The following is an 11,658-nucleotide window of genomic DNA, read 5'->3' as shown; positions in this document are numbered from 1 at the left end:
GAGTCGCAGTTTGTGGACGGCGATTGCTTATATGCTTATGAAAGTAACAACCTTTTGTTCGTTGTGTAAATAAAAGTATTGGGCACTAGCCAGACCCAAATCATTTTGTAGCTTGAACAAAATTCCCAGGGAATCTTCCGTGCACAGCCACACACACACACACCATTAATATTAATATTAAATAAAAAAAAGGAAAGACGAAGGCCACTCTCCATCGCCCCTCTCCGCTGGCCTCTGCTCACTCCCAACCTCCCGAGAGACAAACAAACGGACCCGCCCTCCCTATAAGGCTATAACTATAAGCAAACGGCAAAAACCCAGCCATCCTAAAAAGCTCGCAAATTCTCGTGCACCCTCGCCCCCTCCGCTCCACTTCTCTTCTTCCTTTGATCCCGTTCCCAGGGGGCTGCTGGCATTTGGCGCGCCTGCTTTTTCCTCTTCTTTTCCTCATCCCAAGTAGAGGAGGAGGACGAGCCTACATAAAAAAGCTCAGGCGCCGCCTCGGCTAATGGCCTAGCCGCTGCTCAGTGCGGCGTAGCTCGACGGCCGGCCTAGGGGTGGATAAGTGTCTTTGAGACTTTGCGTCGCCTTGTCCCTTCACCTCCTTGCCTCTTCTCTTCTTTGAGCTGCTCCTCCCTCTGCTTGGTTGCTTCCGTTCCATGGTGGGCATGGAGGGTACCGGCTGCGGCGCTTTGCTCAGAGAGCTTCAGGTACTCGCTGCTCAACTTTGCTTTGTCGCCTCTTGGTGAATTCCTTCTTGACGTCTGGGCTTGTGGTAATTCAGTTCGCATGCTCCATTTCAGAAGAAAAAAGTTCAGCTTTCCATATCCTCTAGTGCTAGGTGAAAAATCACTGTTCGAAGTGCACTGTTGTTGAGTGCCCTCCGTGATTTGAGACTAGAGAGCTGAGTGTTATTTTATTTTATTTTGACATGGAACCATGGGGTTGAGTGTCCTTGAGGTTACACTGGCCGCGGAAAAGTCAGAGCTTTTTAATCTGAGTATCGTGTAACAGCGGAAGCTGAGTATTCCTTGTGTAGTAGTTGTCGTTTCCATTTTTCTTTCTTGGTGGTGAGCTGCGCGGCAGGTGAAGTGCATGCCTCAACGCAGTGTGGCTTTATGGTGGAAGGTTCTCTCCTTGTCACCTTTCTGGTTCTTCACCACCTCAAAAAATCATTTCCCATGTTGATTCTATTCGGCTTAGTGCGCCAGGCAGTTGAGGTGGGACAAAATTATCTTTATTTTTTTCTCTCAACTAATACTATGTTTTCCACCCGTAATGACATCATTTCGTCATGGCTTTGCGGTACATAAAATATCTATAAACAGTTATTAAGATGCCCAGGGGAGTACATGAATCAGGAACTAACAAAGTACTCCCTCCGCAAAGAAATAAGACCATTTAGATCATGTATGTAGTTACGTGATCGAAACGGTCTTATACTTCTTTTCTTTACGGAGGGAGTAATAATGATCAAAATGCATTTGTTGATTAAATACCTTGCATTTATTTGACCACCCGTATGGTTGAAGCGCCATTACTCATGCATGCCCTGTTGTTTCTGGCACTCAGCAAATCTGGACGGAGGTAGGGGAAAGCGAGGGTGAGAAGAGCAAGGTCTTGTCAGAGATAGAAAGGGAGTGCTTGGAGGTGTACCGCAGGAAGGTGGACGATGCCAATCGGACCAGGGTCCAGCTGCACCAGTCTGTGGCCACCAAGGAAGCCGAGGTTGCCTTGTTAATGGCTACTCTAGGGGAGCACAAGCTGTATCTCAAGGTATGCATACTAATCATCATCATCATGCACTGATTGGGTTGGTTGCCTGCTGGCTTCCTGAGTGGTTGCTTGGTTCCCTTGAGATGATGGAATCTGGATGTTGTTGGTAACATGCATGATTCAACTTGTGGATTGCTACTAAATAGGACTTTTTTTTTTGAACACCTACTAAATAGGACTAGTCGATGACTGTTTACCTTTTCTTTGTCAAAAATAGCTACCGGCTTGTACTAAATCTCTAGGCAGCACCACCTTAAGTTAATCTTTTTACTAAGACTCTTCTGTTAATTTCTCATCGCTTGCGCAGAAAGACAAGGGCTATGTGTCGCTCAAGGAACAACTCGCTGCTGTCGTTCCTGTGCTCGACGACCTGAAATGCAAGAAAGAAGAAAGGATCAAGCAGTATTACGATATTCGATCACAGATTGAGAAGATACGCTCCGAGTTAAGTGAGCAGAATGATCAGGGTGATAACGTAAACAGTCTAGCTGACGATGAACATGATTTGTCGACAAGGAACCTTAATAGCTACCAAGCGCAGCTTCGTGCTCTTCAGAAAGATAAGGTAAACCGTCCTGAATAAGCTAGCTAATCGGAAACCTTCAGTTGCCTTTCGAAATATTTTGTTTCTTGCAGTACTTGTGAATAAATAGAACTGGCAGCTGCTAAGTAATGCTTGAGTATTCAATTCAGGAATGGTTCAACTCAGAGAAGAAAATAAATGCCTTCCTATATTTCTATAAAGTGATATAAGATGGTTAAGTTGCTAAGCTAGCCACTACCATGTAATGTGTATCAGCTGCCTAAGACTGCGGGTCATCTAATTTAAGTTACTTCAGGATTGAGTGTTGACTGGAAATGTTTTCTTGTTTGCAATTTTTTTCAGTCTGACAGACTTCACAAAGTTCTGAAATATGTAAATGAAGTGCATTCTTTATGTGGAGTCCTTGGAATTGATTTCGCAAAGACCGTAAACGGAATTCATCCCAGTCTACATCAGAATGGCGTTGAGCAGTCCAGAAACATCAGCAATGGCACACTGGAAGGCCTTGCTAGCACAATATCAAATCTTAAAGCAGAGAGAAAATCTAGAATCGATAAGGTACTCTCAAGGTTCCTTTCTTCTCAGTGTTTTGTTATATACGAGCTCTGCATAATACATTCTCAAGCAATCGATTGCCTATAGATGAGAGACACAATGGAATCATTATGTCACCTCTGGAAGTTAATGGACTCTTCTGAAGAGGAGAAGAGACAATTCAGCAAAGTAATCAGCATTCTCATATCACCAGAAGAGGGAATCACATCAGCTGGTGTTCTTTCCCAGGAAACAATCGAAAAGGTTTTACCAGCTCGCCTTTGTTTTTTTCTTTAGTAAGCTGTTTGTTGCTTACCTTAATCATTTTTAACAATTCCGGTGTTGATTTCTTATGCAGATGGAAGCTGAGGTTGAGAGGTTAACAGAACTTAAAACCAACAGATTGAAAGAAATTGTCACGAAGAGAAGGACAGAACTAGAAGATATATGCAAGAAGGCACACATAGAACCTGATCTCAGCACAGCCCCTGAGCAAACTAACGCTCTCATCGATTCTGGTTGTACTTTATTCATCTTGCTTAAGTACTATCTTCACCAGTGGTTGATTTCTTACAAATTGCGACTCTCTTGCCCATGTTCCATGCAGGCACTATTGATCCTTCTGAGCTCCTGGCGAATATCGAGTCACAAATATTGAAAGCAAAAGAAGAGTCACTAAGTCGAAAAGATATTATGGACAGGATAAATAAATGGATTGCTGCCTGTGATGAAGAAGCTTGGCTTGAAGAATATAACCAGGTAGTTTTAAGCCTATTTGGTATTTGCTTTGGAATTACAATGCTTAAATTCTGAGCATAGCATGTGCACTTGTTACATGGACTAACCTGCCCACATGCATTTTTCTAGATTATTCTGTAGTTCCATAAATCATGAAAAATGACACCAAAGCTCTTTTGCAGGACTCAAAGAGGTATAGTTCTGGAAGGGGTGCTCATGTAAACCTTAGAAGGGCAGAAAAGGCACGGATTTTGGTCACCAAAATTCCAGGTAGGCTTTAATTCCAATGCTGGGGAACTATTCGTGTATTTCAGTTTAGTTCAAACGCATGACCCATATCTTCCTCAGCTATGATGGACAACCTGATAAACCGTACCTTCGCTTGGGAAAATGCAAGAAATAAGCCATTCCTATATGATGGGGTATGCCTATAATCTGATCAGCAGTGTAAGCATTTATCATCTGTTTCTTCAATTGATTGAGTCATATATATGATTTGACAGGGACGACTAGTATCTGTTCTAGAAGAGTACAGACTTGACAGAAAACAAAAAGAGGAGGAAAAAAGGCGATACCGGGTAGTGATTGCTTACCAAATCAACATTATTGACTGAACTAATAAATGGCATATTCTGGTCTAAACATCACTTTTTTATATTGCAGGATCAGAAGAAATTGGAGAGCATCCTGCTTGCAGAGAAAGAAGCGATTTTTGGCTCCAAACCAAGCCCAAAGAGAACGAGCAACTTAACCAGAAAGACAAACGGGTACCGTTCAAATGGGAACAGTAATGGACTAATGACCCCAACACCTCGTCGGTCATCCCTAGGCAGTGCCACCCCTGAGCTTTCGACACCCAAATCATATTCCAGTCGCTATAATAGATACTTTGGAGATTCAAGGCGGCTATCTGTATCACAATTGAACTTCGGCGATGATTCACTATCAACATTTACATCAATTAGTGGTTCTGAACCAGAATCCCCTTCTATGGGATAATCTCCTGGTACTATCTCAATCTCTTGATGCATTCTTTCTAACAACAATCTTCAAGCATATTTTTTTACCGCTGATGATTAAACAATGTGTTATGTTAATTATTTTGGCAGGTCAATCTATTGGGTCGATTGCCAAGTAATTAGCATTGTAAATGGACCAGTGTGCTATGAGGTTTTTGCATTTGTGTGTACATTGCTGATGCCATGTATTTAGCTATAGCTAGTATTGTTGACTAGTGAGCACTGGGTTGGTTGACTTTGTTTCAGGTTTGAAATTAATGTTTTGAGTTGATGGCTCTATTAGATGATTAGGTGAAAGATGTAGCGAGTGGTTTAGGGGCAATCATTTGTACCATATCAAATGTCATAATTTATGTGACTGGCTTTGTGTGTTGCAACCATGCAGAAACAGTTTGAAATCTACGTACAGATGTAACATATCATACTTCTGCAGTAGTTTCTAGTTCTTTCTCTTGTGTAATATGCATGCGAATTTCAGTACCCTTATTTTATGAGCAGAAAAGGCAGAGTCCATGCCATAAAATGCATTTGTGCTTCTCCCTCCCGCCATTCCATGCTTCTCAATTCCGCTTGGATGTATACAACATCATAACTGAATGGTGCTTGTGAATACAGACATTAAAGAGTATGCTCTTTCGGACGACATGACGGAGCGGATTGATTAGATGAGAACTATGAATAATCATCACAGTGCATCAGATTCTTTGTCATGTTGGTCCCATCCCATGAGTTGTGCCAAACGAGAAATGCATCTCTATTGCTACTATAAACATGAACTGCATGGCGCAGCCTGTCATTCATATTACAAGGCAACCTCACTTGATATGACGCAACAAAAGATACATGAGAGATAACCTGGAGGAAGATAAATGACATTTGCTTGCTCAGGTGAGGACCTGATCGCTTCGTCTCAGGCACAACTTGATCTCCTTCTCCATCTTCGCTTCGTCTCTGGCATAACTCAGTCTCCTTCTCCATCTTTGTCTCCTCATTTCTCCAAGTGATCTGCATCCACTATGGAACTCTATAGAGGAAATGGTTAGGTAGTTTCATATCCACGACACAGAAAGTCCAAATTCAGATCCATGACACTGATAATTGCCAGACAGTTGCTTGCCTGTAGCCAAACATTTTATATCGGTGCCTGTGCACTTTAAACATATAATGAATCAGGGCGATTTTTCTGAAAAAACAATGGATCAGGGTGAAATCAGTTCTTCTTCCAATACAAATTGGCAGGTGCATGTTTGAGAAAGAAAAGGCTGTGATTGCCTTAGTACATATCTCAGTTATATTTCAGCATCTAAGAAATGCAAATTTCTTCAGATCTCGAGCAGATGGACCGACGCTTTTACAAGAATAAGAAAACAGTTCTTAACGAGTTAACGTAACAAGTTCAGATTCTCACTGATGGAGCACATTCAAAAAGAAATGACGACAACTAGAGTTTGAGCCACAGAATTAGGGGCGAATGAGTAACTCTGTCTTCTTTCTTTTCTTAAAACAAAGGTCAGCCTGGTTAATGTAGCTCCCGCTTGCGCAGGGTGCGGGAAAGGGTCCGACCACTTTGGGTCTATTGTACGCAGCCTTTCCCTACATTTCTGCAAGAGGCTGTTTCCAGGACTTGAACCTGTGACCTCATGGTCACAAAGCAGCAGCTTTCTTTTCTTAACCAAATAGAAATAGTTAGCATTTAACTACCATAGTAAGCAGCTGCATAAATACATTACACATTCACAACAAACAAATCTCAGTTGCAGAGCATTCATTTCAATTCTCTCAACCCTCAGGATAACATGGTATGCTTGGACATTAACCACCTTCCCACCTCAGATCTGTATAGCATCATCCACCCCTTAATAATTTGCCAGGTCTGCATGGTATACAAGCAATAACAAGAGATTGAATTACTGCTGCAGTGCTGTTTTTATCTTGCTCTGTTAAACCAGAGTCAATAAACATCTACTCCCTCCTTTTCCATAATGTAAGACGTTTTTTGACACTAGACCTTTGATAGCATGACAAATGGTAACAGTTCAGTTATTGGAAGATGTGGTCCTTACAAATTAATACAGCATCAGTCATCGCACATTTGCTACTACTCTCTCAATTTAATAGCATGAATCGACTTGCAGGAGGAGCACGTTGTGCGCTGATAATAGCATTCCGACATATCCCAAAAATAATTACATCATTTATATGAGGAACAATGCATCTGCATTCTGAGGCTAAATGCACAATGGACTAGGAAGTTGTAAAAAAAGGAACAAGTAACATACCAGTAAACTATGCAGATTTCCGAAGTAGCCAGGACAAAATGTATGAAAGGGCAGCGTCAACGGAAGACAAGGCAACAATGAACACAACAACAAGTATGAGAGTAAGTGCTGCCGTCCTCAACTGCCAATGGTAATGATTTGATTAAACATAGGACGGTTTCCAAAATAGCCATGACATGAATGATGTAGCAACTTAAAAATCTTGACGACCTAAAAGCAGCAAGACATCACATAATACGGTGTGCTAGCAAACTGACCAACAACTAAAATACACATCCGTATCTAGACAAATATAAGACAATTAATTTGGGATGGAGGTAATATGTAACAGCAACGAGCTACTCTAGCATTTAGGATGCATGCATATGATACTAGTAGAAGTTTATAAGATTCATAGAGAACGAACATTGAACAAAAACAAAAGGAATCATGATAAGGGTATAATTTAGTGATGAACATAAATACATTTGACTCCTGTTGGCTCAAGGTATAAGGTTCAGAGTTTGTCTACTGCAAATTGGTCGAGAATGAACTATACACACTGCAATTTTATAACCAACATACTGCATCACTCTAAATAATGTATTAGAACACATCCTGACACACTGGTAAGATGATAAGGCCACAAGGGAATACATTGCAGTGTTAAGAATATACGAAAACAGAAGCTGAATAACATCGATCTAATAAGAAAAAAATGTTAAATGCAAGTGTCATACCGTATTCCGGAATGCCGGCCATTCGAGGTGCTTCAGTTGCCTTGGCTGCTCAGCCAAGAAGACCACCAAGTTCCTCACACTCCTGATAACAGAGGGCAATTCTAATTCGTCTCCTCGTTGAATAGCACAAGCTGGGGGGGAAAGCAAGATCTGCACTTACACAGCGAATTCTCTTACCACCGCAATCCACAGCGGCTCATCATCATCAAACAGGTATTGGCTGGCGCGAGGTCCCTGACGCCCATTGCCCGACGCAGCCGCACATTTCAGCCGTCCGGCCGAGGCGAATCGACATGGTTGTAGCTCGGCAACCTGTTATAGCACTAGCATCAGCAACCAGAAGAAGAAGAACGATTAATATGACTCTGGCGCCATTGGAATGACGACCTGGAGTGGTGGAGGCCTCGTTAGGCCGCTGGGTCGAGTCGGCCTGCACCATGGAAGCGAAGACATGCCTGGAAACGAAGGAAACCGCGGGCTGAAAGTGAGGATTTGGCTAGGAAAAAAGAGATAAGCGGCGATATGGTGTTACTGGGCGCGGCGAGCGGCAGGACCTGCGGCGAGGGCTGACGCGGTTGCGGCCAATCCGGCCATCCTCCCCGAATTTCTCGACGCGTGGAGTTCGGGAAGAAGAGAGGGTTGGGGTTTCAGAAGCTGCGGGGTTGGTGGGGGGTAGGGAAGCACGCGCTCTCGCCTCCCGGCGATGAACACCTCCGAGTCAAGCGGCGCTCACACGGCCCTATTCCGGTTCGGCGCTGCGAGGTTCCCCGGCGTCGTGCGGGCGTGGAAAGACGGCGGTGGTGTGGTCCGGCCGCGCTGCTCTTACTGGGCCATGTGCTGAACGAACCAAAGCGCTGGGATGATGCTTTGCTCTGACCTACCTACCCCTGCTCCGCTTGTGGCCCATGATAATGCCATGGCGGCCTGTTTACACAATCTCGGGAGGCCGTAGCGGTCGGTAATTCCTATTTGACGCTTCAAGGCGTCCCTAATAGGCCATTTTGCAAACAGACAATAACCATCCGGTCACCTCACCTTTGATGTGATTACATAGATATTTTTCTATGTTCACAAAAAACATAGATGTTTTCCTCATTTTATCTTCTTTGTTCTTTTTTATTTTTCCTCTGTCCATTTTTTCCCTTTTATTATTAGCAAACTTTTTCTTCAAATATACGCACTTTTTTATTTTCAAAATACATATTTTTTTCAGTTTGATGGATTTTTTCTAAAATGGACGAATTTTTTTCGAATTTCATGGAAGTTTTTCAATTTTGGTGAATATTTAAACTTGAAGAACTTTTTAATATTTGTTGAACTTGTTTTCAAATTAAATGAACTTTTTTCAAAACCATGGACTATTTTCAGAATTGATGAACTATCTTTCAAATTCAATGATTTGTTTCTCAAAACTGATATTTTTTATACAAATTTGTGTTTAAAAAAATTGAATGGACTTTTCCCATAATCAATGATCTTTTTTTTCAAAATCGACGAACTCTTTCCATTTTTGGCAACCCTTTTTCAATTTTAGACTTTTTCCACATTCATGGTTTTTTATATTTTGTGGATTTCTTTCAAAAATATAATATTGTACATATAATTTAGTGTTGTACTAAAAGAAGGGCTCTTTCCTACTAGTGAACAAGCATGTTAGCTCCTTCTAGTGGTTATGGAACCAGGTTGTTGTTGGTTCGTTGCTGAGTTTGAATCCCGGTTCTCCCCTATACCGATCTGAATATCTTATTGAGAGAATAATTTAGTCTAATTTTTCTTCTTCTTTAAACACAGTACATACACTCAGTCAGTGGCGGAGCCAAGAATTTTGTTTAGCCTGGGCAAACTTGAGCCTACGTGTCTGATCTCAAAATCATAACGGTAATGGTAGTTAGCGAAAGTTTATTGTAGGGGGGTGACAAGTAAACAATCTTCGCTGACAATTTTAGTTGCAGAACGAGAACAAACGATGACAGTTTTTAGACGAAAATTGCCTTCTCGGAGAAAAACGGCCATGTCGCCTGAAGAAACTGACATCTCTTCCCTCTTCCTCTCAACTAAAACTGCCAGGTGAATGCTCGCAAATGCAACCCTCCATGATAAACGTTCATCTGTTATGGGCGTCAAATTATAATTGGGTGTTTGGATATATAACATATAAAATAGTCTCAAACTTTTGAACCACAATTATATATTAATAATGAAGTAAAAAATATAAATACAAACATAATTTAAAGTGAACTAATATATTGTTTTCGCTCCGAATTACTTGTTGCGGAAATGGAGCATTCATTTCCGCGACAAGTAATTCGGGATGGAAGGACTATATAATATATCAATATATTGGAACCTTCAATACATATGCTCGCCTCACTTGGTTTTTAATATCAGGACGATACTCAGGAATTTTTTTTTTCTTTTTCATATCACACTCAATATCATTTGGATTAAATTCATCGGCATTTTTATGTGGTTGCACCGTTGCAGTGGCTCTACTTCTATTTCTGTTGTTCACCATTCACATTTTCGTTGGTTGCTCTATAGACAAAAAAACCTGTAAAATTTAGTGATTCAAGTTAACATTCAGCTATCAAGAGGAAAATGTCTAAATCAACGACTTGGTTCACAAAGTTGTCGTCATTCAAATGGATAATTCCCACGTACTCCCTTCGTTTCGAAATATAATACCTTTTAAATATTTCAATATAGAAAACATACGAAGAAAAATGAGTGAATGTACACTCTAAAATAAGACTATATACATCCGTATGTAGTCCATATTGAAATATCTAAAAGGTCTTATATTTACGAACGGAGAGAGTAAATACATCAAAATTGAAGCCCTAAACCTATGCATTGGATGGGCAGATCAATTTGTAATTTTACCTACCAGTAAAGAGAGCATCAGTAGTAGAGGATGCTGATAATCAATTTGTGATTTTACCGCCAGTCATTCTCCACTATTTGCAATCGTGAGGTGAACAGCCACAGAACAGGTTGGCAGGTACGGTGGAGAGGCTGGAGCGATTACTATCGAGTAAAACATGCGTTCCTCGCTTTTCAGGCCTAGGCCTGTTGCTAATTCTCATCAAGCAGAGTAGCGAAAGAAGCCCAAAGCAGTTTTGCCCGGGAAACCTTGACGTACACGTGGATTTGGTCAGCTGAAAAATCGCGTCGTACAGCTTCGCCTATGCAGCGAGCCCGGGCAAGTGCCCAGGGTAGCTGGGCGCTGGCTCCGCCACTGCACTCAGTTACTCATACATACACATATACACAGTTTCTTATGAACTCATGCACCAACACCTTGTTTATATGAGCATTTTTTAGTGACTGAACCGATACATTATTTTAAAATTAATAAAGTCGCCACATATCTCTTCGTACTGAGTGGACGTCTCCTCTCAATAAACGTAAATCATTGAAAGCCCTGATTTTTTTTTAGAAAAATGTGAACATCAATGCCAAGTTTAAGACTTGAACCCTGCTGGGTTGGTTCGATCACAAGGAATCTAACATTCTGAGCTACACTCAGTTTGCGAATTTGGTTTAATTTTACATAGGATTATGTATGCAGAGTTATTTCTATTAAGAGAATTCACTTTAAAAACAGTACATACATATACGTAGAAGTTCACACATGCACGGTACCTTCACCATTGTAAATGCATGCACACACATTGTACTTCTATGATCATTTTCTACGCTGGGATTTGCTTTTGCGAGGTTTATTAAGGGAAATTATGACAACATTAGCTCTCTTACTATATATATATTTCTTTACTGATTTTCATGGAAGCCTTATTTTCAGTTGGGAGATTTTCATGGAAGTTAGGCTGTACAAAAGAACACTAATACAAGGACTTTAGCGGTTTAGCCTCCGGGTGATGTGTGCAAGAGAGCAACCAAATGAATGGCTCCACTCAAGCCTCCAGGCGAGTTCATGTTTTTTAACTAAACATGGCTAAGATTCTAGAATATATTTTCTTTTACTGAAAATCACCAACTTGTACACTCGCCACCAGGCTCACACTCACAAACACTGAACTCATCTT

The 11,658-nt window shown here is 41.2% G+C and overlaps 2 protein-coding genes across 5 annotated transcripts; one reads left to right on the top strand and one right to left on the bottom strand.

The window, feature by feature from the left end:
* Window positions 1-288: 288 nt before the first annotated feature.
* Window positions 289-5,013, top strand: LOC123398526 (65-kDa microtubule-associated protein 6-like). 3 transcript variants are annotated; one of them, XM_045092987.1, is made up of 12 exons: window positions 289-710; window positions 1,573-1,776; window positions 2,084-2,341; window positions 2,663-2,878; window positions 2,963-3,118; window positions 3,213-3,372; window positions 3,462-3,613; window positions 3,775-3,862; window positions 3,941-4,014; window positions 4,096-4,170; window positions 4,256-4,598; window positions 4,702-5,013. In XM_045092987.1, exons 1-11 carry the CDS (start codon window positions 660-662, stop codon window positions 4,589-4,591), a joined length of 1,770 nt encoding a protein of 589 aa, XP_044948922.1. In that variant the 5' UTR covers window positions 289-659; the 3' UTR covers window positions 4,592-4,598; window positions 4,702-5,013. The 3 variants fall into 3 exon arrangements, with proteins under 3 accessions (XP_044948922.1, XP_044948924.1, XP_044948923.1); XM_045092989.1 differs by lacking the exon at window positions 289-710 and adding an exon at window positions 833-1,128; XM_045092988.1 differs by lacking the exon at window positions 289-710 and adding an exon at window positions 1,143-1,220.
* A 1,218-nt stretch (window positions 5,014-6,231) lies between these two features.
* Window positions 6,232-8,475, bottom strand: LOC123398527. Of its 2 annotated transcripts, none has more exons than XM_045092991.1 (6): window positions 8,164-8,475; window positions 7,997-8,064; window positions 7,770-7,921; window positions 7,610-7,691; window positions 6,891-6,897; window positions 6,232-6,484 (listed from the first exon to the last, which is right to left on the bottom strand). In XM_045092991.1, the coding sequence occupies exons 1-6, from the start codon at window positions 8,201-8,203 to the stop codon at window positions 6,468-6,470; spliced, it is 366 nt and encodes a 121-aa protein (XP_044948926.1). In that variant the 5' UTR covers window positions 8,204-8,475; the 3' UTR covers window positions 6,232-6,467. The 2 variants fall into 2 exon arrangements, with proteins under 2 accessions (XP_044948926.1, XP_044948925.1); XM_045092990.1 differs by having other exon boundaries at window positions 6,891-7,011; window positions 8,164-8,460.
* Between the last annotated feature and the right edge of the window lie 3,183 nt (window positions 8,476-11,658).

The sequence above is a fragment of the Hordeum vulgare genome, chromosome 5H (assembly GCF_904849725.1).
Source record: "Hordeum vulgare subsp. vulgare chromosome 5H, MorexV3_pseudomolecules_assembly, whole genome shotgun sequence".
In the NCBI taxonomy this organism is placed as follows: domain Eukaryota; kingdom Viridiplantae; phylum Streptophyta; class Magnoliopsida; order Poales; family Poaceae; genus Hordeum; species Hordeum vulgare.
The sequence above is the reverse complement of the archived record's forward strand: the minus strand, read 5'-3'. Positions and strand labels throughout refer to the sequence as shown.

Excerpts from the sequence above, each read along its gene's own strand:
- LOC123398526 (XM_045092987.1), top strand. The coding sequence starts at position 660 with ATGGTGGGCATGGAGGGTACCGGCTGCGGCGCTTTGCTCAGAGAGCTT. Across the intron at positions 711-1,572 it reads CTTTGCTCAGAGAGCTTCAG|CAAATCTGGACGGAGGTAGG; the intron begins GTACTCGCTGCT and ends TCTGGCACTCAG. Across the intron at positions 3,119-3,212 it reads CCCAGGAAACAATCGAAAAG|ATGGAAGCTGAGGTTGAGAG; the intron begins GTTTTACCAGCT and ends TTTCTTATGCAG.
- LOC123398527 (XM_045092990.1), bottom strand. The coding sequence starts at position 8,203 with ATGGCCGGATTGGCCGCAACCGCGTCAGCCCTCGCCGCAG. Across the intron at positions 8,065-8,163 it reads CGCGTCAGCCCTCGCCGCAG|GCATGTCTTCGCTTCCATGG; the intron begins GTCCTGCCGCTC and ends CTTCGTTTCCAG. Across the intron at positions 7,012-7,609 it reads GGCCGGCATTCCGGAATACG|TTGAGGACGGCAGCACTTAC; the intron begins GTATGACACTTG and ends TACCATTGGCAG.